This window comes from Petromyzon marinus, chromosome 50 (genome assembly GCF_048934315.1).
Source record: "Petromyzon marinus isolate PM22_M1 ecotype Great Lakes invasive population chromosome 50, UKy_Petmar_22M1.pri1.0, whole genome shotgun sequence".
Classification (NCBI taxonomy): Eukaryota; Metazoa; Chordata; class Hyperoartia; order Petromyzontiformes; family Petromyzontidae; genus Petromyzon; species Petromyzon marinus.
The window spans coordinates 4,799,723-4,824,639 of NC_133716.1; the positions used below are offsets into that span (position 1 = coordinate 4,799,723).

At 52.8% G+C, this 24,917-nt stretch overlaps 1 protein-coding gene across 7 annotated transcripts in view; it reads left to right on the forward strand.

Annotated features, from left to right (window-relative positions):
• Positions 1 to 24,917, forward strand: part of LOC116953213 (roquin-1-like) — a 73,939-nt gene that overhangs the window by 17,451 nt on the left and 31,571 nt on the right. For 3 of the 7 annotated variants that reach the window (XM_076074804.1, XM_076074805.1, XM_076074806.1), the window contains exons 2-7: positions 15,215 to 15,296; positions 18,511 to 18,761; positions 19,815 to 19,941; positions 22,534 to 22,767; positions 23,220 to 23,395; positions 24,210 to 24,410. In XM_076074804.1, coding sequence (XP_075930919.1) covers positions 18,531 to 18,761; positions 19,815 to 19,941; positions 22,534 to 22,767; positions 23,220 to 23,395; positions 24,210 to 24,410 — 969 coding nt within the window. In that variant the 5' untranslated portion in view covers positions 15,215 to 15,296; positions 18,511 to 18,530. Of the gene's footprint in view, positions 1 to 201; positions 1,245 to 15,214; positions 15,297 to 18,510; positions 18,762 to 19,814; positions 19,942 to 22,533; positions 22,768 to 23,219; positions 23,396 to 24,209; positions 24,411 to 24,917 lie in introns of those variants that run through there. The other 4 variants (XM_032973180.2, XM_076074809.1, XM_076074807.1 and 1 more) reach the window with 3 other exon arrangements.

Here is a 24,917-nt window from a genome sequence, read left to right on the forward strand (position 1 = left end):
TCCTCCCACTCTTTCTCCCCTCCTCCCTCCCTCTCTCTCCTCCCTCCCCGTCTCTCCTCCCTCCCCCTCTCTGCTCCCTCCCCCTCTCTGCTCCCTCCCCCTCTCTCCTCCCTCCCCCTCTCTCCTCCCTCCCACTCTCTCCTCCCTCCCACTCTGCAATGTCGTGCCGCCTCCCTCCCCACCATTCCCTCCTCCCCCCCGCTCTACTGTTGCTCACTCGCATTGTTGCCACTGCGGCTCACCACCGCCTCTTCACCCCCCCCTCTCGCTCTCGTCCGCCACCCCGCGGTCCCTCGGTTGTACGTAACGCTCACACGGCTCGCTCTCTCGCGCACGCACGCACACTGGCGCTCTCCTCCTGCCCGCCTGCTTACTACGACTACAACACAAGCTACGACCCACACGTCTCCCTCCGCGTGCGTCTCTCTCTCTCTCTTCATCCTGCGCTGTGGCGTTCCACCGGAGAGATTCGTCTCGCTCGACATTCACCCTCCCCCCCTCTACCCCGGCCACACCGCCGTCTTCCTCCACAAGGATCGGATCTATCGGCCGCTCGCTGCATTGGGATTTTTTTGTTTGTTTGCTCGGACGTTCGCTGCTGCTGCTGCGAACAGAGGGGGTTGGTGTGTGGACGACCCCAGCACCTCAACACCACTTGCCCGCGTCCCGTAGCCACGGGCTCACTGGGTAACGGTCTCGGTGATTGTGGCATGGCTGGGTGACTAGCTAGCTTACTGGCCTACTGGATGAGTTAGCTAGCAATCTAGATGATTGGTTGACTGACTGCCTCAGTATCTGACTGAGTAGCTGGCTGACGTGTTGGTTAACTGGTACTCTGGTTGGCTAGCTGACCGGTTGAGTGGCTTGCTGGGTGACTTTACCTTGCTGGCTAGGTGACTGACTGGCTGGCTGGCTGAGTGTTAAGCTGCTACGACGATCGCCTCACTATCTGACTGGCAACATTTGTCTGCCCGCCTTAGTGGGCCGGTTGGTTTAGGTGGCCAACTGACTGGCTGGGGTCGACCGACTTGGCTTCCTAGCTGGTCGGGTGACTAGTTTGGTGGCTGGCCCGGTGGCCGGCCAGTTCGGGGAGCTTTGGTGGTCGGTTGGGGGGGTTGTCCGGCCAATGAGCTCGTCTTGGACAAAGGGGCTTTGAGAAGGCCAGCTGTCGCGCGTCCACGCTCCGTTGTCCGCTGAGCGAGTGACGCCCGGGGATGGTGCTGCTGCTCCTTCTGCTGTGCAAGGTAATGCGCACGCGTCTTCATCTCCTCCTCCCATCATCTCCCTTCTCTTTTCCTCGGCTCATCTCATCTCCCCATGTGCCACTCGTTTCGGGGCTGTTGTGTTGTCGTCGCCACGGTGGCTATTGTCGTGGTTGATACTCTGGGAGAGTGGCGTAATGAGCGGTATGATGGTAGGGGGTTGGGTATAATGAAATGGTGGTACGGTGTTTTGGTTGTGCGATGGTGTTGTGGTCGAGTAAGTACGGTGGTGGGGTGATATTGTGGTACGATGGAATGGTGGTATGGCGGATGGTGATTTGTGTAACCATGTTTATGTTCACCGCGGGCGTGCGTGGCGAGGCTGACGTGATGGAGGTGTGTGTGTGCGCGCGTTGTGATTCACGGGTGGAGCTGTAGTGCAGTGGTTACCGCGCTGCGCTACGAACCTGTCGACCAGAATTCGATTGCCGCTCACGGCCAACACCAGTGACGATTATCTGAACCGGCCCTGGGCCTCCCCTAAGTCAACTCGGCCTCAAATGGGTACCTGGTGCAGTGTGTAAATGTCGCTCCTGGGGAGACACAATGCGGCCGGCATTGGTGTCGTTCCGGCCATCATAGGTGCTCGCTAACAGCACTTGCTCACAGTTTGTTAAGGCTATATGGGGGGGGGGGATCTTTATCTTTGTGGTGTGACTGAGTAGTGGAATGACTGGGTCACTGATTGACTTGTTGTGTGACTGGTTGAGTAACTAGCTGGCTGCCTGCATTTCAAACGAAAACCACGGGGAGATGAATCGCAGCCAACGGCGGCAGCATATATAACCGAGCACGGCACGCGGCCGAACGAAAACGTCGGGACAATGTTATGCCCCTCGTTTCGTCCGAGAGACAAATGCAGCACAGTGCGAAGATCCCCCGTGTGGCCCTTTAACAGGCTGTTGGGGCAAGTGCTTTTTGGAAGGCCGGAACGGCCGACAACGCCACACCTGGGCCGCCTGTCTCCACATTTGCTGATGTTTACCCACCAGCACCAGGAAACGAAATTTTAAGACCGTGCTAACCTTGCGTGGTTGAGGGTGGGGAGTTAGGTGGGAGGACCGGTTCGAACACCGCGTTTGTTATTGGTCGTGGGCGAGAATGGAACTCGGCGGGGGCTGTAGTCTCAGCAGTGGATAGGAAGCCCCCTGTCCGAGACGACAAAGACCCTCCCGTATAGCCTTCACAGACTGTTGGGGCAAGTGCCGTTAGCGAGCAGCAGCAGCACCACGTGTGAATGGCAACACGGCGTGCGAGATGAACGCACAGAGAGAGGAGATGCGGCGGCAAACGCCTCTCGGTTTGGTCCGCGGTGGGGAACCCTCCGCGTAGAATGTTCCATGGCTTTGCCGGTACACGAGAGAGAGGGCGGATAATAAACACACCCGAGCGCGCGCGTGGGAAGCGTGACCCGGTTCGCTCGTCTTGCTGCGGCGGGACGGGGAGAGAGAGAGAGGCGGGGGAGGGCCAGGCTACGGTGATTGGCTCGTTCCGTCGTGTTTTTGTTTTGGTGGCCATTAAGCGCGCTGCCTATTTTTTGAGATCGCCCTCTCCCCTCGCTCTTTCGCTTTCTCCCCGGTTTTGCCCGGGCCGCGATCCTCCACGTGCTTTGGGGAGTTCGCTCCCGAGTTGGTGTCGGTAGCAATGTTGAGCGACGGATGTCGAGCGCTCGATGGTGATGATGAAACTATTGATTATAATCTTAAGCCGTGGATTAAATTACTATTGTGGTGAATTCACGGAGAGTTGCTGTGATTTGATAATCAACGGACTGTTGTTGAGTTTCCTGTCATTTGAGGACAAAGACTTAGAGATTTCGTCCCCCACAACAGCCGTACATGACTGTTGAATACTAACAGCACCATTAGTCGGGAGTCTCATCTCTGAACAGACACACGACATAGACACACACAAGGTAAACACCCCACCACACTGTAGACACACACACACCTCAACCACAATACAGACAGCAGAGACGGTCACAAAGTAGACGCACCACAATAGACAGACTACAATAACACCCTTCATTTGCCACTAAGTGACGGTGACGTCACCACGGCGCCTGTGCCAGGCCAGGTGCACTTTGAGGCCACGTGAAGTGTCGAATTCTCGTTGACAGGTCACAGGACAGACCTAGGTGCCAAAGGGTTGACTGACTTGAGATGGCTGGCAGATCCTCCAGCTATTCACGCACGGCCACACACCTCAATACAGACACAATAGAGAGTCACGAGGTAAGCGCATGCACACCACCACGGTACAAAGACAAAGATCCCCCTACAGCCGTACAGACTCTTGGTGCAAGTTCTGTTAGCGAGCACCTATTAAGGCCGGCATCGCGGATGAGGGAATGGTGTGTTTGTTCAATCCCTTGCCCGTTTGTCGCCCCATTGTAGAGTTTACACACTGCACCAGGTGCTCCTAGGGGAGTCCCAGGGACCGGTTCGCACAGATGTTAACAATGGCCAGGAATCGAAAACCGAGTTCGCTGGGTTTGGTCATCCTAATAATCATATTAATAATTATAATTATCAACAGATAGACTCGATCAGTCGTCGTGAACTCACGGGCAATTTGCTGCACTCGCTGTTGCCTCGATTTGAGTTTTGATGTCATGTGAATTACATGCGTGTGGCCTATGACAAGATCACCTGAGAAACTGAGCAGGCTTGAATCCTGGGTAGTGCTTCGGATGGGTGACCACTGTGCATAACAGACAGGTGTTATAGGCTCGCAGGGGTTATGTTGTGGGCCCATGCAGCAAGATGCAGTCTCGTACAGTACCTGTACGTCCCTCGCAATAAAGTTTCAAACCTCGTGCACATGCAAGAAATTCCATGTTTTTAGATTTGTACATGTCATTTGTAACGAGTTCCCTTTTCCCCTGTAGCCACTAGAGGCCGCTACGTTCACCCGGAGTGGCAAAAGTAAATAATAGATTATTAAATGGAATAGAGACCCAGGTTCCCAACAATTCGGGGATTGGTAACAGTGGCAAATCATTGTAGTTCGATTGCCCGACTCACGGTTGTAAGAGTAACAGTTCGGCTCTGGTCAGGGGTTCAACTCACCTTTCCTTTGTGAGACGGGTTGACTTGCCTCCGTCACAGGAACGTGGAGTTCCCAATAAGGAGACGCATTCGCTCCGAACCTGGCTCAAGAAACTGCAGCTGTTGTACACACCTTGGCATGCACTCTGCATCAATGGCCACGCCCATTCCACTGCTGGATTGGGGCCTACATAGGCTGTCCCCCCCCGCCCCGTCTCTCACAATCCTGTGACGTAGCCATCCGCCCGGCTCCACGCAAGCTGATCAAAATCGCTCCGTCTCCGCGGCGGACGTATCCCCTCTCGGACGCGCCCGCTCCTGTAGCTGCCTCCTCCGTCGTGTCGCGACTGCCGGCCGTCGCCCCCTTTTTTATTTTACAGTCAGAGCACCGCCGCCTATAGCCTTACGCGTACTCCTTCGTCTCGGTCGCGGATTGATGTCGGTCAGATGCCAGTCGTCTCAGTCGGTCGACCCATGGCACCTGGGGTCCGGACCCGTGGCCTCCTGGTCGTCGGAGCCTTAAGACACTTCATGTGGCCTGAGAGTGCACCTGGCCCAGCACAGGCGCCGTGGTGACGTCACTGTCACTTGGTGGCGAATGGCGGGTGTTGGTATTATTAAGCAAACCTCCCCATTCTTATTTTCACACGTTTCAGCTTTCGTTTTTTTTAAATCGTCGAGATTGAAAAGTAATTTATTTAGAACCGCTTTTTGTGTTTCATTTGTTGTCCTTCCCCAGCACCTACAATTCTCACGGTTATCTACGTATGGTGCGGAAGAAGTTCAACATGCACATGTACAATTACCCACGTCTACCCACTTGCCGAACTATCCAGTCGCCCACTTACCTGTCCACCTACCCAGCATCGCATCCGCCCACCTACCTACCTACCTACTCAGCTGCTCACCTTATACGATGTCTTCAATCTGCTTATGTACGTTCTTGAATCCACGTTTTCCTCTTCCTTCTGTCTGTCAGTGTAATTCCAAGTACGCGCCTCTCTCCCTGCACGCTTCTTTGCCTCACTTGAGACATTCGCATGGGTTGAACATTGAACTTGCGCTCGCTAAGTGGACTCTGTCACTGTGTTCATGTGTCCGGTTAATTGCCTGTGCCGACATGGGGCCGTAGGTTTAATATTCGCATCGTTGGCTCTGGTTCACCAGGGTTCACCAGGGTTCACCAGCGCCTGACTCTATTCGTCCATTTCTCTCTCTCTCCGCTTTGTGCAGTTGATGGTGATGGTGTGTGTGTGTGTGGCTCCGGATAGAGGGGGGCGAAACGGACACGACATGGGCGATGGAAGAAACGGGCTGTTGCGTTTTACGAGTGGACTTGAGGATGTTCGGTTCGTGAAGGACGCTACTGAGCAGTTTGGAGGCAGTCGTGGCGGATCTACGCTCACGACAACGAGCAGAGCGCCGGGCAGCTAAAACGCAGCGCAGGCGGTGCAACTGCCAGTCGTCTTCGCTTCATCTCCTCGGGGAATCTTTGTATCTCTTGTGAGTCCGTGGGTCTCTATGCGAGTCGATAGTTCTCTTGTGATTCCATGAGTTTCGTGAATCTGTTGTAGTCGGCCTGTAATTTCCCACTGCTGGATCAGCTCCTCTTCTCTTCCATTCTCTCCTTGCTCCTTAACAGTTGCTCTTGACCCATTGCGACCTCTGAAACTCTGCGACTTCTACTCCATGCCATCTCATCTGCTGTGGAGTGTGTCTGTTCTCCCTCTGTTCTGCATGGATTTCTTCCAGGTTCTCCCGTTTTCTTCCCATAACGATATATATGTAAAAACACTCCCCCCCCCATACAATGTCACTGATATTGATCAAAGCATACTAATGCTGTCCAAAAAAAACCCGCTGCAAATGACTCGGTTGGGATCATCATTCGCGTCAGCAGCAACATCACCCTTTACTGCGGAAACAAAAACTTGGTGGACCCTCCTGAGAATCGGCGAGGCTTTCCTGTGTGAACTAATTGTAAATAACAATAAATAAATCTTGACTTAACTTTCTTGACTGCAGGAATTCATATTCGTTGGGTCTTTCGGTAAAGTCACGTAGATAGAACAATAAAATAATACAAATAAAGTGAATAAAAACTAATTAAAATGTCACGACGTTTTGATCGTAACACAAGCGATCGTCATCAGGTGAACAAAAAAAAGACGATTGCTTCTGTGGACAGGTGTCTTTTATACAGGTAACAAGCTTAGATTAGGAGCACTCCCTTTAAGAGTGTGCTCCTAATCTCAGCTCGTTACCTGTATAAAAGACACCTGGGAGCCAGAAATCTGATTGAGAGGGGCTCAAATACTTATTTCCCTCATTAAAATGCAAATCAAATTATAACATTTTTGACATGCGTTTTTCTGGATTTTTTTGTTGTTATTCTGTCTCAATGTTCAAATAAACCTACCATTAATATTATAGACTGATCATTTTATTTGTCAGTGGGCAAACGTACAAAATCAGCAGGGGATCAAATACTTTATTTCCCTCACTTTACATACTTGTTGCAGCATCAATAAAAAATAATATCTTCGTTATTTATCCAGAAAGGCCTCACCGAGTCCCCAAGACTCCTTCTCGAGAGGGTGCTGCAACATTGGGGATGAATTCCGTTAGCGGTGAAAAATGTTTTGGCCTCGTGCGGGAAGACAACCAGAGGTGAATACCCACCACGTGCTCAAAGCTCCGCACAGAAGGATTTATTTATTTCATTCAAAACACCACGGCAGCATCACGTATCCTGAATGGACCGCATGCACATATGTTTTGTCCTAGATTTGAAGCTTTCGTGACTGCAAGGATTCATACTCTTTGGTTTTATTCGGTAAAGTCACGTAGGTAAAACGAAATAAAATAAAATAAACAATTAAAACACGACGTTTCGGAGGCAACGCAAGCTTCCGTCTTCAGGTGGAACCAGTCACAGCCAAAATTGGTGGAGCGATTTTGGCTGTGACTGGTCCCACCTGAAGATGGAAGCTTGCGTTGCCTCCGAAACGTCGTGTTTTAATTGTTTATTTTATTTTAATTCGTTTTACCTTTGTGACTTTATCGAATAAAACCAAAGAGTATATTTTATGTCCTTTTGCCCATTTGCGTCCTCATGTTTTATTTGTTTAATTGCTGTAATAATGCGATGTGGTGCGGCGCTGTTAATCGCCGTGCAGGTAATTAACGGAAACAGTGTTTTATCGTTCAGTTAGCAGCTTTGTCCTAGAGTTCCTGTAATACTTGGTAAACATACCTAGCAATTAGTGGCAGGCTGAGCAACAACAACGTCTGTGTTTGGAGTGCAAACTTTTCAGCCTGTCCGTCCTTAACGAGCAATGTAACTTGTTTTGTTTTAATTTGCTTTCCAAGCCGAGTGGGAAAGCGTTGTGCGTTTAGCTCTCTTTTTCTGTCCATCTGTCGTGTCCGTAGCACTGGATTCATGATAACTCGTGTGTAGACGGCGCAGCGGCGACAAGATACCAGCATCATCTCGCGTTGCTATCAGGGGCTCGCTCTTTGTATTTAGCTCTGCCCGTCCGTATCACGGGGGGGTCACGATAACTCCAGGAAAGTTGATCCGATATAAATTGAATGTTGGTGTTAGGTCGCGTTGCTGTCAGGGACCAAGCCCAGAGAAAACCCGCCCACGCGTCCGTTCATCTGTCGGTCTATTTATAACGTGGGGGTCACGATAATTCCTGTCGTGTTGATCCGATACAAAGTGAAGTCTGCGCTGCTCTTAGGCTGTCACCCGAGAGGATACCGGCCACACGCTGGCCGAACCGTCGCCCGCGCCCTCCCCGGCAGAGCTGCCATCCGAGCACCGTGTGTCTCATCGCGGCCTGCAGACGTAGCCGCCTCCTGCCGCTCGCCTGACGCGAGCGAGCGCTACCAATCGCTTGCGCGGGACAAGCGGAAAACGCGTGTTGGGAAGTGCGATTTTTTTCACGCTTTGTTTTCCCGCTGTCTTTGTCCCCAGTTTGATTACAACCGTGCCATTGTTGTCGTGCCGTCCATAGCAGAAGCGTGCGTTTGGAACCTTTTCACACACGATTAGATGCGTTCGTGTGTGTGTCGTGAGTGCTAATGTAGCTGTTCGAACGCTGGCCTATGAACCCGATGACCCGAGTTCGATTCCCGCTCGCGGTCAACACCAGTGATGATTATTTGCACTGGTCCTGGGTCCTCCCCCAGGTCGACTCGGCCTCAAATAAGTGAAAACATCGGCACTCGGGAGACGAGTGCAGCCGGGCGTGGTGCTGGCCACCCAGTCCCTTGCGTGCCGTGCTGGCCTTCTTAGGTCTCGTTAACAATACTTGCCCCAAAAGTCTGTTCGGGCGAATCTTTATCTTTGTTTTTTTATGCCGTGAAATCTCTCGCGTTGGTGGGGAAAAGTCGACCGGTTAATTCGTACGCTTGCACCCCGATGATGCCTGCCAAGCCAGTGCGCGATTCCTGCGACGTTGAGAGCACATGCAGGTTAGCGGCTAGTTGGCGCTTCATGCACCGCCATAGTTCAAAAGCTTATTTTGTGTTTTTGTTATTACCAGCTCCGCTCGTTTACCCACGAAAGCCTTGGCGAGTCTCAATACTTTTTTTTGTTGCAGGAGAGTCCTGCCAATTTTTGCGTGACGGGAGGGGGGCATTGTTGCTGCTGCTGCTGCCGCCGCCGCTGCTGTATGTGATCCCAATTGTTGCTCCACGTGGCCTTAAAGTGCACGTAGCCTGGCACAAGCGCCATGGTGACGTCACTGCCACATCGTGCAGAATGGTGGTTGTTATTATTGATCCAAATTGGGTTATTTGTGGGAAATTTTTCAGCATTGGGATTTTTTTTCTGGCCAATACAGTGGGAGAAAATCGGAGAATCCCAGATGAAACCCGTGCAGTGCAGAGGCAGAACACACCGACTCCACAAAGAAAGGCTCCCTGGTCAGGATTAAAATCCAGACTCTTATTACTGTTGGGCACACGTCTTACCACTGTGCCACCCTGCCGCCTAATGAACCCAGCGACCTGAGTTCTATTCCTGGCCACGGTCGATATCGGTGGTGTGTGATATCTAAACCGGTCCCAGGCTTCACTTAGGGTGACTCAAGCCTTAATTGATCGCCTGGTGCAGAAAGTAGGTTGCCACGGTGGCGAGATGTTAGCTACGTCGCCTGGTATGTTGGAGGTCGTGGGTTCCATCCCGACTGTGACGCCTGCTGTATATTTGGAGTTTGCGTGTCTCTCTCATCATCATCACGGTGGCTAGGAGATGTTAACTATCTCGCCTGGTATGAAGGAGGTTGTGGATTCTATCCCGACCCTGACGGTTGCTGCATATTTGGGGTTTGTGTGTTCTCCCTGTGGTCGTCTGGGTTTTTCTCTGGATTCGCCGTTTTTTCCCTCCACATTTAGAATCATGCGTTTAGAGTATTTGGCTGCTATAAATTTCCACGTGATAATCCACCTCGTTTGAGCTATCATTTGTGGCTTCTGAAAAAGAGCTTTATAGCTCAATGGGCCTTTCCTGCTGAAATAAACAATAGTTTAGTTTAGTAAGTATCGGCGCTGCGGAGACAATGCTGCTGAGCACACCACCCCTCGAGCACTGTACCTTCCTTAATAGGCGCTCGCTAACAAAACTTGCCCCAACAGTCTGTGTGCTACACCCGAGGTGTTTGCATGTGCGTGTGTGTTGTGTACAGTATTTATTTGTGGTGCAGTGATGAAATGGCTTGTGCGCAGCGCTGTGATTTCCACTGCTTTTTGGCCGGACTTAACAGGGTGCTCGCTAACAGCGCTTGCACCGACCGTCTGTAATGGCTACACGGGAGTTATTTGTGGGTGTGTGTGCGCGCGCGTGGTTGGGAGGGGGGCGTTGTTGGCACAGTGCGCCTGGATGTGTGTGTGTGCGCGTCATTTCAAATTATTGACGGCACCTTCCGTCTCGGCCTCATGCGAGCGTCACACGCACATGGCCTGAGATGGCACCTCTGTATAAGCAGCCGTGTCGATGAGCTCACACTACATTGTCTGCATGTTTGTCTCTATGCCCGTCCGTCTGTGTATCTTTGTCTTTCCATCCCTGTTTATCTGTCTGTCCCCTCCATCTGCTGTCTGTCTGCTTGCTTGTTTGACTATCTGCATGTCTGTCCGTTTGCCTGCCTATCTGCCGTCTGCCCGTCTGCTCGCTCTGGCTGCCTTGAAAAACGTAACCATTGACATGCGCGCGTAAGACCGCGTGCATGACAGCGCTTGCTCGCTCACTCTCTCGCTCCCCGCGCATGGTATTGCGTTTCACGCACCGCTCGCAGGAGCCGTATAAACAACCGAAATTAACTCCCGTGTTATCGGAATCTTTTTTTAGGCACAGATTGACAAATTTGGAAGTCGTCAGCTCCCGGGGCGTCGCGTGACATTCGCCTCCACGGTCGTCGCTGCCGCCACCGCCCCTTCGTATTTTCTCTCCCCGCGTCATTGTTACTCATCATCGTTACTCATCATCGTTACTCATCATCGTTACTCATCATCGGCGAGCCACCTGCGGGGGCGGTAGGGACCGTGCGGCGTTGGTGGTGAGACGGCAGCGCTGCGCCCGCTTTAACATCGCCCATCGCAAAAAACAAAAAATTCAAGCCTCCGCCCGGCTGTGACCGTGCCTGCGGGCCCCCGGGGCCTTGCGTGGAGCTATTAATCACGGCGACGGGTCGATGGTGCTCGGTGCCAGTCACGTTCCTTCCCAGCTCCCCCCCCCCCCCTACCACCGCCTACCCCTTCCCCACCGCCTTCAAACCTCCAGACCCATCGTCGACACAGTCATTTATAACCCAGCCCCAACCCACACGCCGGCCTGGGATGACGCTGCCGTGCTGCAAGTGCAGATTGCGTGTCGTCCTCGGCGCGTGCGTAGTCCTTCTTGTCCTTCCCCCGCACACTCTGATCAGCACGGTTGGCCCAGGTGTGGTGTGAAAGAAGTTCTGCGTGCGTATCGCAAAGTGTGGGTTAGCCGCACGCTTTACTCAAGATGTCTGGCCAGCACGGTGGGTCGGCCGGCCGCGCGATGCTCTAGAGGGTCTCTCCAGAGCCTCGCTCTAAGCGGCGAGGCACTTCCAGCCAGCAGTGGCGTGAGCAAGCGATTTCTGCAGGGCTGCGCCTTTGTGCCGTTGCTATTGAAAACTTCAATCGTAACGGAATTTTCTTTTTCACTCTCCTCCCTCGCCCCCCTCGAATGATTTGCCCAGGGTGAGAAGTTCAGCCCCTCCGCAATGTTGCCCCCACTGGTTGGCGGCGACGCGCCAGAGTTGGGCACGGAGTTGCACTTGGGCCTCTGGGAATTGGCTAAGATGTTAATTGATAAATTGTGCCCCTCCCCCCCCCCACCCACCCAAATAGAACTTGGCAGGACCCTCCTGGAAAAGAGATTCGGAAGCAAAACAACGACAACAACAACAATAATAATATCGGTTGCAGGGAACCGGACGCAAGGGGAGGGACGATTAATCTTTGACGAGCGCCGCTCGGCACGTCCTTGATTAGTCGGAGTGCGGCTCCTCTCCGCCGAGCACGTGGGTCAAGCCGCCCCTTGCCCCCCCCCCACACACCCCCGCCCCCCGGTCTCCTTGTCCCCATGCAGGTCTGGTTGACCGATAGCCTGCCACTTAGCACGAGCAACATTTCCCAGGAGTGATTGCCCGCCGTAACGTCGTGCGCGCCTCTCTCCAGGGGCCTTGCGCGTGTCTCCACGGCTGTGGAGAAAGAACGCCCGGCGCTTCCCTTGCTGTCCCTTTGCATGTTCGTATGTCATCGTCATCGTCGTTATCTTTAGCCACGGTCTAGCCCGCTTCCGGATGAAGGCCTCTCCCCAAGACGCATCGCCTTCTCTTCCAGCGATGGCAATCGCTGCCTAGCGACCTCCACATGACTGCGATTTTTCTCGCTCCGTTGCTACAGCGGCGTGATCCCTCCTTTGGCTGCCGTTCTGTCGCGCCAGTCTTGACCGCCTGCCACGTGTCCTACTCAGTCGAGCCTATATTTACCTTTCTTAACAGTCGACGTGGTGTCTCCAGCTTGCGTATGTTCTCTAAACTACGCGTTCCTCCTCTACTTGTCTCTCAGTTTAAACCCCCACGCTCGCATATTTCCATGCTTCTTTGAGCATCTTTCAGCTTTTGTTTCCATTTTCTTTTTGTCCAACGGTGTCCGCGCTTCTGATTCATGAGGACGTACGCACCCGACTGGGCATCTGCGATAAAGAGCTTCACAGCTCGTCGGATTTCTCCAGGATAAATAAAGATTCTGATTGCATATGAAAGCCCTGATGAAAAACCTTTCCTTGCCCTACATTCCCTGCCACGCTCTCTGGGCCACACCATGGGGCGGGGGGGGGGGGCGGTCGGGCCCTCCTAGCCTCTATTTATACAGAAGCTTGGGCCCGATCGGGTTCAACGTCTCAGCGAGCGGGCGACCGTGTGCACGCGTGCGCGTCAGCTGCTCGGCGGATCGCGGGGCACGTCGTGCGACACTTGAGCAGGAATGCAGCAAAATCTTTGACGCGCAGGGACGTTTTGAACGGTCGACTTGGACCTGTTACGGCGGGGTCTTAAAGCACGTCATGTCACGATAACAGGGGCTGTCGATGTGGGGGGGGGGGGGTGTTATTGGGGTGTGGATTTCGGGGCGTAGAGTGATGGTTGTGTGGAGTATAGGATGAGGGATGTGAAACTTTGGGGGTGTGATGGGTGTGTCCCGGTGTGGAGCGTTATGGGTTTGTTGGGGTTTGAAGGTGAGGGTTGTAGATCCATAATACAGGTTTTTTTTTGGGTAAGATCGTGTAAATATATAAATGTGTCGTTAAACCTGCCACCACCCGACAGAGCCAACGAGTCAGGGTTGTCACGTAAGCAGAACGTGACAATTCGTCACTAGTACAGAAAAACCGGTGTGTTGGAGAGCCAAGCCAGAACATTTACAATCTGAGTACGACGTTTTGCAAGTAATTACAACTAGCTTCATCCGGGTTTAACGACATATATTTACGCGATCTAACCCAAAAAACCTGTATTATGGATATTGATCGCGAAAGCCTACGTGTTAAACTTGGTTGGAGATTTTGAGATTTTGAGTGTGTGTGTGTGTGGTGTGTGGAGTGTGTGGTAGGAGCTGGGGAGCAGTGGCGTAGCGGTTAGTGCGCTGCACTACAAACCCAGTAACCAGAGTTCGATTCCCGCCCACGGTCACCAACGCCAGTGACGATTATCTGAACCGGTCCTGGGCCTCCCCAAGGTCGACCCAAATGAGTACTTGGTGTGCTGTGTGATCATCGCCACTGGTAGATGAAGGCGGCCGGACGTGGTGCTGGCCACCCACCCCTTTCGCGTGCCGTTCCGGCCTCCATAGGTGCTGCTCACAAACAGCACTTGCGCCAACAGTCTCTTATAGCTATGCGGGCTGGGGGATCTTTGTCTTTGTGGTGGGGAGGTATGCGTCGTGGGATAAGGAGTGTGAAGTTCGGGGTGCGGTTTTTGGTGTGTGCAGCTCGGCTTTTTGGGGGGGGGGGGGGAGTGTGTGGCGAGAAGCGCTTAGCGTCGGGTGTGGAACTTTGGTTGGGGTGAGGAAGAGGGGGGTGGTAGGGGGCGGCGTGAGTGAGGTGTGGGGCGTTGGGCGGCCGGCCGTGTCGACGCAGCGGTGAAGTGCGCGGTGTGGGTGTGTCCCTCCGCCCGCACGCACGCTCTCTCTCGCTCGCCTGGCTGGTAAACAAGGAAGTTGGGGGCTGCACGCGGCGCGGCTCCCTTCTCGCTCCCAAGTGCACGTTACAATAATAAAGCACAAACGAGAACCGTGGCTTGCGTCACCGCGGTTAAACTGAACCTCGCCCCTGCCCGGCGGGCCAAAGCTTTAAAAGCTGCCGGTTGTCAGGGAGGCGCGTGTGGGGGGGGGGGCACGTCAGTCGAGGCCGTACGTGACGACGGTTCTGCTGCTCCGTTGATGTTTGGGTCCGCGCTTGGGGGCGGGAGTAGGTGGGAGGGGGGGTTACTTTGGGTCACGTCCTTGCAGTCGTTAAAATGGCTGAAACGCGTCACCTGGTCATGGTTTTTTTTAATGCCCCGAGCGAGAGACATCCGCGAGATTCTTTCCTTCCTCCAGAGTGTAGAACAAAAAAACATGAAACGCTCCTGCAACAGTCCACAGGGACTGGCTTTGGAACTTAGGTGGTTGTCCTTCCGTATCCAGGGGTGGGGTGGTCGCCCATCCAAGTACCATATCCAGGCTCACAGCCTGCTTAGATATTCTGGCATCTGTGATCGGGCGCATTGCAGGTGACTCGATCGTAGGACTATATTGTTGCGTGCAGTGTAGCAAATATCCATCATTGTACAGCATATCCACGCTCCCTACATGTATATCTTGTTGTCCGTGTCGACTAACCCGCGCCAAGCAAGCGTGGTAACGTACGGTGAAGTGGAGCTCTGTGGCCGACATGGTGGGCGAAGCCTTCATCCAGAAATGGGTTTGCCGGGGCCGTAAAGGGTGAGGATTGCGTAGTTCCCCAGGGTTGTGTGTGTGTGACGGACACTGCTGATGAGTTGGAGGCATTCGCCCTCCCACATCAACGGAGGGCAGAGGAGCGACGCTCGCAACAAGGAGCGGAGCGCCAGGCGGCTAAAACCCAAAAGGTTGGCACAGTGGGGAGCACAGTTGGTGCATCTGCCAATCATCAGTCAACCCATGGCACCTGGGGTCTGTCCCGTGACCTCCTGTCAGCGAGCCTTCAACACTTGACGTGAAAGCCTCGCAGTGCACCTGGCCTGGCACAAGCGTCGTGTTGATGTCCACCGCCACTTAGTGGTGAATGGTGGTTGTTGTTGTTGATGATTAATTTTATTTTCTCCCTTCGGCCCGTGTGCTCTTCAGCGTAGGTTGAAAGCTGCGATGCGGTAGCTGGCGGACGATTCTGTTCCTGGACCAGCGGGTGACTCCGGGTGACCGGGAGCCGGTAAGTGACCTTGGGGAAGCGGAGGTTGCAGTGGCAGCGGCCTGCTTGCCATTATTATTATTATCGTAGTACAGTAATTCCTCATTTAACGTGGTAGATGCGTTTCTGGAAAGCGCCGCGTTAAGCGAAGAATTACTGTACCGAATCACGTGTGCACTGTCAGCTCGGCCTGCAGTCATCCCATGGCGAGACGGAGAACTGAGATGAGGGTACGCCGCCGCATCACTGTATCACTGTACCACTTAGCCGCGTAGCTCAAGAAAGTAGTTCGGTGTTGACCGCTCAGACACCGCATTCAAATCGTGCCCATTCCGGACGACTCCACAATAACATGGAACGCGCCATCCATTATGCGCGTTCCACGTCATAACGGGTGGCGTGTTCCACTTTATAACGGGTGGTGCCTTACCCGTTATAACGGTGGGGGGGGCGCTTTCCGCGTTGTGCAGAAGAAGTGTTCCCGAATGGAAGGACCCCCGCACCGAGGAGGGTCCTGCCAAGTTTTCTCGGCAGCAGGCGATGTTCCTCGCCGCTGTCGTGTAATCCCATTCGAGTGATTGTTTCGGGTATTTTTTTCTGAATTAGCGGGGTGGGTTGGGGGTTCATGAGTCATGCAGTGCGTTTGCGGAGAATCATTAATCGGGGTGGCAATTTGCGTTCCCAATATAGCTTGCCAGGCAAATGGTTTGCAAGGACTTTGGATGCTTTTGAAGTGGGTGGCTGCTGTGCAGGTAAGCGCGGCAGGTTGGGGGGTGGCGGAGGGGGGGGGGTCGATGGGGGGAGTGTGGTGGGTGGGGTGTTTGGGTGGGGTTGTTGGGCGTTTGGGTGAGGGTGCTGCGAGTGGGGTGGGGGGGTTGAAGAAGTTGGTGGATTTGCAACAAGCAGGCAGGCAGGTATGTGGGTCGATAAGTGTGTGAATCCAATAAAAGTTCAGTGCAGCAGAGAGGCGTGGACAGATGCGTTCGTGGACTGACACTGAGAGGCAGGAAGTCTTGGACTCGCTCACTGGGTGGGGGGGGGGCACACCACACAGGTCGGAGACGGCCGTCTGGGCCAGCGGGATTTGCGATCGCCGCTCGTTGCCGAGGTTTAGCGGTTCGAGCTCCAGCGGCCGCCCTTGGTGATGGCCGCGGTTGCACCAACCTTGAAAATACTACGCGCCCGTCCACCTTAGCCGCAGTGCACGTCACGGGGACCTCCGTGACGGCGTTCGGAAAAGAGAGCATAGACCCTGTGTGCGGCAGATGTTAACTCCCTCGCCCGGTGTGCAGGAGGTCGTGGGTTCGATCCAGACCCTGTGACGCCTGCTTGTATATTTTTATTTTGCTTGTTCTCTCTCGCCGTGGTTGCGTGGATTTTCACTCCAGGTCCTCCGGTTTTTCCCCCTCCACTTTTAGAATCGACATCACGCGTTCAAAGTATTTGGCTGCTATAAATTTCCACACGACGATGATAAGCCACTTCGTTGGGCTATCGTCTGCGAATGCCATTTCTGAAAAAGAGCTACATAGCTCAGTGGGGCCTCACCTGGTGAAAATAAAAAAAAGAGTTGTAGCTCAGTCTCTGACACACGGCCGCTCCGCCAACAGCCTCGCTCAAACACCAAAGATGCACGCAACGCTCCCGTTTGATTTCTCCCGTCGGCGTCGGCGTCGTCGTCATTTCCCCAAGGGGAAATTTAAGAGAAAAAAATAAAAACAAAACAAACACCCCTTTAGTGGGCGGGCTGGAGGGCTGGGGGGCTGGGGGGTTTCATGGGTAAAGTATCCAGCCAAACCGGACTGCAGGGAACAAAGCAACAGGGGGACATTGTTTGACGGCGAGGTGTGTGGGTGGTGTTCTCCGTATACGGACGTGGGTGTTCCCTGTCAAACTGACTTGAGCGGAATCCGAATCGACAAAAAAATAACTCGCGGTGTCCCAAGTTGAGGCCAGGGCATGGCCGTGGCCCTTGTTAGCTGTGAGCGACGGTTCCGGTTTAATTTCATTTATCTATCTGTTGGGGTGGAATGTCGCGAAAGTGTACGTGGAATCATCTGCGGCTGTATCGCCTAGTCTCTCTCTCTCGCGCGTACGGCTGGACGAATTGGAGAGGTTATGGCGCAGCCGTGCGACAGCTTTGCTCTCGCCCCCAACTTCTGCTGAGAAGAGCCTCCGGAGAGAGAGCCCCTCTCGCATAGCACTCTGCCCAACTCGTTCCACGCTCGCCAAGCTGCCCCGGAAATCGGTGGCAGTACAACTCACGCTTGACAACCGCCACACTCCACCTGCCGATCGGCTAACTGTGGTGTGCAACCCCATGTTATGACAGACTCCTCTACTTGCGAGAAACGAACGATCCTGCCCGTGTGTCCAGTTGCCTGTTCGGATCGAGAGTCGTAAGTTCAGCCGCCGCGCAGTAGATGGCGGTGGTGGCATTCCACATCTGCAGAACGTGAAGAACCAGTGGCATCTACATCTACAAGAGATTGTTCAACTTTTAAAGCCATTCCCCGTGTTTTTCCGTACACGCCGTACAACATGTTTGGAATCGACTGGAATAAAGTTGGGAAATTGGAACACATCGGCGAACAAACAGGCCTGGTAACCTAACTCGTCCGTAAGTTGAGGAGTCCCTGTTTACGACTTTGGGGGGGATGGAGGTGGGGTGGGTGGGTGGGAATTAAGAAGCCTGACGATTGTTGCAACTGCCCTGCCCGGAGATGGAGCCAACAACCACTGGATTGTAATTCCAGGGTGTCGAGCCTTTACACGGTGGCCTTGTTGCAACTGTGCAATCCAAAATGAGTTATTCGCAGGTGAATGTTCAAATTTGGCACAAATTCGACCCCATGACGCCGGCACGCAATGGTGACCTCGCGGTGAGCTTTACTAATGCGGTGAATGTCACCTGCATTGTTTGGGCCATGTCGGGCATTCTCGTTCAACGGTGACTCAGGACGCCCATCCCGAAACGTCAGAGCTACACCAAGGCACGCTTAGGATTGTCCGAGTTTCACTGCTGACACGAGAGTGCTCGTAAGGCCACGGTGAATCACGTTTAAGAAATGTACGACTTTTTATCACCGGTAATGAAGCGAGTGCTTGATCCTCACCCGGTTGCGCTAACTGTCACCGTTACGCTCTCCCTCCCTCCCCTCTTCCTCCCTCCCTCCCCTCTTCCTCCCTCCCTCCCCTCTTCTTCCTTTACCCCCCCCCACACCCTCCGAGGCAGGCCGGGCGGCTTCGACAACGATGCCCGTGCAAGCGCCACAGTGGACCGAGTTCCTGTCGTGCCCCATCTGCTGCCATGAGTTTGACGAGACCCTTCGGCGTCCCGTGAGCCTGGGCTGCGGCCACACGGCCTGCAAGACGTGCCTCAACAAGCTGCACCGCAAGGCCTGCCCCTTCGACCAGACGGCCATCCACACGGACATTGAGGCGCTGCCCGTCAACTTTGCCCTGCTGCAGCTGCTGGGCGCGCAGGTACGTGCATGCGCGTACGTTTGTGGGTGCTCATGTTTGTGCGTGTGTGCGCGTGCGTGCGTAGGGCCCCCCTCCCGCTGCACCTCCTTGGGATCGTTTTCTTATTTGTGTCGTTCATTGTCATTGTTGTCGTCATCACCATGTCGTAATCATCGTCGTCGTCATTAGCATGTCGTAATCATCTTCATTTTTATTATGCCATAATCATCCTCATTATAATCATATCATCATATTCATGTTGCAATCAACGTCGTCATTATCATGTCGTCATGATGTCATAATCGTTGTCGTCATCATGGTCATCCTCATCTTAGTCATCGTCAATGTCATTGTCGTCTCGATGGGAATCTTTTTTTCCAGTATCATAATTACAAAAAACGAATAGGCTTTTGCGTATGTGTGTACGTATGTACGTTGAACTTCTTTCGCACCGCACGTAACCAGCCGTGCTAATAGGAGTGTGCGGGGGAAGGACAACAAAAAGTCACAGAGCTACGTGAAGGCAAGCTTAGGATTATCAATATTATAGGAGGTGTTAAGATGTGTTATCCACCTATTTGACAGTGTTCTCTGGTCTGACAACGGTGGTCGGACAAGGCCACAAGGGAGGCTGTCTCTGGTGTAGGCCAATCAGTTTCAAAGACATTGCATACATTATTATTATCAAAGGATGTTTGTTTGCATATTTTACCACAAGCATGATGTGTGGTTAATGCAGACTGACACCTTGCAAATTGTCTCTTTGGTGTTTGAAGATCTTAACACTGTATAATTTCCTGAAAGGGGTAAATCGTATTCTTTTTTCATCATCATTGTCGTCATGACCATCATCATCAGCACTGCCTTGATCTCGGTCATCATCGTCAGCATTGTCGTCATCATCATCATCATTGTGGTCATGCTAATTTACAGCACGCTAATCACGCTGCGTTTGCCCGATCCCGTCGGATTGCACCGGCAAACGGCGCGCATCGTACAAACTCCGCCACCGGCGTCGGTGATTGCCACGGTGGCGTCACGTGACCCATCGGCACCTCTCCCCTGCCCGCACAGGTGCCGGATTCACAGGCGCCCGGCGTAGCAGTGCTGAGCGTGGCAGAGAATGGCGCCCACTACGACGCCTCCAAGAAGTGCGTGGAGGAGCTGGCGCTGCTGCTCAAACCTCTCAGCGGCGCCAAGGGTGAGTTGGGTGGTGTCGGGTGGTGGCGGCGGTGGTGATGATGGCGGCGACTGCTTATTTTCTCAGTCGGTCGACCCCATATTTCAGTTTTCAGTTTCATTTATTTGGTATAGCCCTGTGGGCCATTCGGCTCTTGAATCAGGTGCAACCGCAACAAACAAAAAACTAAATCATGAACAAGAAAACATCTTAAAGTGACTATGTGACTGTGCAAACAGAAAATCCAGGAAAAAACAGCAAAATATTCCTGAAAAAGCACCGTACACCAACGCTGTGTGCAAAAATCCCAGTGGGATGCAAGTCAAACAACAACAACCACAAGACAACTTAGATTAAGGCCATCAGTCTAACTCCGTACTACAACAAACAAACATGGCCAAACCAAAAAACTTTTCGAAGTTACCAAAATAAAGCCATAAATGCAATGTAACAGTGATCATAGGGACTGTGACCGAATTTTTTATAACATGTAACACCAAACCCTAGAGCCATAGCTGGCTGCATGAGTCACTCCACAAAAACAGGAGCATCAGTCGGAGTATCAAATTTTACAATGCACCTTTAAGATCAGCACACTAAATCAAAATACAGATAATACTTTGCAGCGGTCATCCGGAGCGAAACATTTTATTTTATTTTAGGCCACTGAACTCCTCTAGAGCAGTTTTGAGTGAAGATCTCATAGGTAGTGATTTAAATTGCAGTTTATTGGCAATAGCATTCCAGACCCTTGGGGCATCAATAGCAAAGGCCCTTCCTCCAGTTTTTGTACAGCAATAGGGAATGTGAAGCTGGTAAATGAGCGAAGACCTGAGGTCAAATTTGTTCTTTGAATCGGAGAGGAGATCCAGCAGGTAGTCTGCGGATTTTTTTGTAAGTACATCGTGAATTAATAAGATCTGGTGTACAAGCCGTCGAACATTAAGAGATGTTAAGTTTGACCCAATGTAGAGATCACAGTGGTGAGTCCTATATGGGCAGTTCAATGCAAATCTTAAGGCCGAGTGATAGATGGAATCGAGCTTCTTCAGCACAGTACTTGGGGCTGATTTATACACAATGTCACAGTAGTCAAGTAGAGGCAGTATGGTAGCTTTTATCAATTACAAATGGAACATAGGGGGGAAGCAGTGCTTGTGTCGATACAGAAAACCATTTTTTGTATTTTTACCAATATAATCAATGTGATCTTCAAAATTCAGTTTTGAATCCAGGATGACCCCCAAGATACTTATAGATCTTGACTTGCTCTATTTGATAACTATTTAAGGAATGTAATTGGGGAAAAATAACTTCCTGCTTTAGTCCTGGTGAGAAGCATAGCACCTTGGTTTTGGAGGTATTCATGACTTGTTTAAGAGAAACTAGCTGATGTTGTAGTTTGTTGAAATCACCCTGGAGCTTAGCAATCCACATCATATAACGCCTGTGTCCATCACGTGACTTCCTACCAGCTGAGAGCTTCCACTGTTCACGTGGTAAACTCAAACTCCATCTAGCCTGGCACAAGCACTGCGATGACGTCGCCACCACTGGTGCCGATTGTGGTGGCGGTGGTGGCGATGCTTGTGATAGCGGTGGTGCCAATATGACGGCGATGACGGCGGTGCTGGTTGTGATGGCGGTTGCGGTAGTATTAGTGGTGATGGTGCGGGTGTTGGTCACGATGGTGATGCGAATGGTGCCGGCGTTGATGGTGCTTTTGTGGTGGTTTGTAAAACTTGTGAGGTGGCAGCACAGGGAAGCGGCTTGGTGAACCCCGGCCTGGATGCTTTACCGAGCGGCCACCAAACCCACCACAGGTTGTTTTGGGCTGCGGCGCGACATGGTGACCGGCACAGCAAAGCGTGGTCACATGAACCTTTTATAATTTTGGTGGCGTGGGTCACTCTTGGAAATGAGACTGTGACCTCTTCTCTCGACTTCTCCCTTGTCACTCTGATCCTTCTTTACCCCTGGCTCGACAGTTCAATATTAACGCGCGATGTAATCGAGGGACTACTGTGTGTTGTGGTCTGGGATTTGTTGTTGTTGTTTTTCTGCCTTACCCCAAGCTTGCATTTGGTGTTGACATTTCCGCAGGAATTTACGTACTCATACCTGTCAACTCATGCGGTTTACCCCGTATTCTTGTACAGGGAAATTGAGTTTTCAGGTCTATATGGCGTACAGCGTTGCAATACGGACAACACATTTTATTTGTCTTTGTTTCTCCCTTTTGATGGGACTTTGTAGGATGAATGTTGAGATTTGTAAGGGCACTGGGTGACCAATAAGATCTAATCAGTCTGTAATAAGGTAGGCACTGACAAGGGTTTGACAGGTACGCACCATTATACAATTGATACTTCTATAAATTATACATATACATTTTAGTGACTTGCTAAGTTTTCTCTGATTTGCACGCGTATCGTTGTTTTGTATTGTTTGTTGATGTAACCTCGCTGATCCCACCCCCCCCCGCCCCACCCCCACCGCGCCTCCTGCTGGACATCCGTGAAAGAGATCGAGGCGGTGCGTAACCCACCGCGCGTCTCTCTGCCTGTGTGGTCCCTCCCCCTATCCGACCCCCCCCCCCCCCCCCCACCGCAGGCGTGGTGGCTGCGTCGCAGTCGCAGCTGTCGCGGCCCATGCAGCGCAAGCTGGTGACGCTGGTCAACTGCCAGCTGGTGGAGGAGGAGGGCCGGCTGCGGGCCATGCGGGCGGCGCGCTCACTGGGCGAACGCACCGTCACCGAGCTCATCCTGCAGCACCAGAACCCGCAGCAGCTCTCCTCCAACCTGTGGGCGGCCGTGCGCGCCCGCGGATGCCAGTTCCTTGGGCCCGGTGAGTGTTGTGTGTTGTGTGTGTGTTGCGTGTTGTGTCTTTGTTGAGTGTTTGGGGGGGGTGTTGTGTCTGTGTTCGATTCCCGCTCACGGCCACCAACCCCGGACGATACTCCCCTAGGTCGACTCGGCCAGCCTCTCGCTGGACCTCACGTAGGTCGACTCGGCCACCGTCTCGCGTGCCGGCCTTCGTAGGTGCTACTCGCGGGCAGCACTTGCCCCAACAGTCTGTTTATTCTATAGGGGGTGGATCTCTGTATTTGTGTCTACTTGCGTAATTAGAGTTGGCGAAGCCTGTAGAAGGCCTCGCTGCATCAGTCGATTTCTCGTGGCTGAATGACGGATGACTCGGACGAAATGGTCGTCTGACTCAATCCGGTCGTCATCGTGACAACGCTCGTATCCCTCGTTGCCTCCCCTGTCCGCCCTCCCTCCCCTTCCTGACTCCCGCAGCCATGCAGGAGGAGGCACTGAAGCTGGTGCTGCTGGCGCTGGAGGACGGCTCGGCACTGTCGCGCAAGGTGCTCGTGCTGTTTGTGGTCCAGCGGCTGGAGACGCGATTTCCACAGGCGTCCAAGACCAGCATCGGCCACGTGGTGCAGCTGCTCTACCGCGCTTCCTGCTTCAAGGTACGAGCGCGCTTACGGGGACGCGCCGCCATCACGGGCGCCGTCGCACGCGTACGCCAACTGTAGTTATGAACATGCCTATGTACGTACGCCTATGTACGTACTTTCGCACTGTGCGTAGCCGACCGTGATAATCGGAGGTGTGGCGAGGGAAGGACGACAAACTATATAAACGCACCACAACGACGAGCAGTTTTCAAGAAATGAGTGTTTCAACCTAGAAACACAGCGAGCTGCCGTGGGCGGCTCCCGTGGGCAGCTTGCACCAGAGTGGGAGATGGGGAGCTGACGAACGATACAACATGTACAGACGTGACACAAGCCCATAACCCCTAAACCCCCTCAGCCCTGAACTCGAGGCCCATAATCCTAAGCCATAACTATAAGCCCCGAATCCTAAGCCCCCAACTCTAAGCCCATAACCCTAATCCTGTGATCCTCAGTCCATTACCATAAGCCTCTTATTCTAAGCCCATAATGCTAAGCCCATGACCCTAATCCTGTGATCCTCAATCCATTACCATAAGCCTCTTATTCTAAGCCCTTAATGTTAAGCCCATGACCCTAATCTTGTGATCCTCAGCTCATTACCATAAGCCTCTTATTCTAAGCCCATGATGCTAAGCCCATAACCCTAAGCTCCTAGTCCTAAACCTCTTTACTCCTAAACCCTTAAACCTCTGACCTTGTATGCAAGTATGTATGTTGAACTTTTTTCGCACCGTACATTGCCATCCGTGCTACTCGGAGGTTCGGGGAAGGACAGCAGTCTTTAAACGTGTGTGCCCCCCCCGTCTCTCCCGCCCCGGCGCAGGTGACGAAACGCGACGAGGACTCGTCGCTGATGCAGCTCAAGGAGGAGTTCCGCACGTACGAGGCGCTGCGTCGCGAACACGACTCGCAGATTGTGCAGATCGCCATGGAGGCCGGGCTTCGCATCGCGCCCGACCAGTGGTCGTCGCTGCTCTACGGAGACCTGGCCCACAAGTCGCACATGCAGTCCATCATCGACAAGGTGAGAGCCAGACCTACGCACACGCACACACGGATGCGTATATATGCACGTATGTAGACATGCAGTCCCATCGTCGACAAGGCGAGAGGCAGACTTGCGCGCAAACACACTCGCACACACACGCATACGTAGATATGCGTGTATGTACACGTGTTTGTGTGTAAAAACAAAGATCCCCTGTATTGTCTGAATAGGCTGTTGAAGCAAGTGCTTTTAGCGAGCACCTCCGATTAACACGGCTGGCTACGTACAGTACGAAAGAAATTCAATATCCATACATACAAGGCCGGCACGGTACACGAGGGGGTGGGTGGCCAGCACCACGCCCAGCCACCTTTGCACCAAGTACTAATTTGAGGCTGAGTCGACCTAGAGCAAGCCCAGGACCGGTTCAGATAATCGTCACTGGTGTTGGGTGGCGGTGGGGGAGGGTCTTATGACACAAACTCGTCCGGATATTTACGTGGACTAACCCGAAAACCGATTACGAATCGCGTAACATTTGCT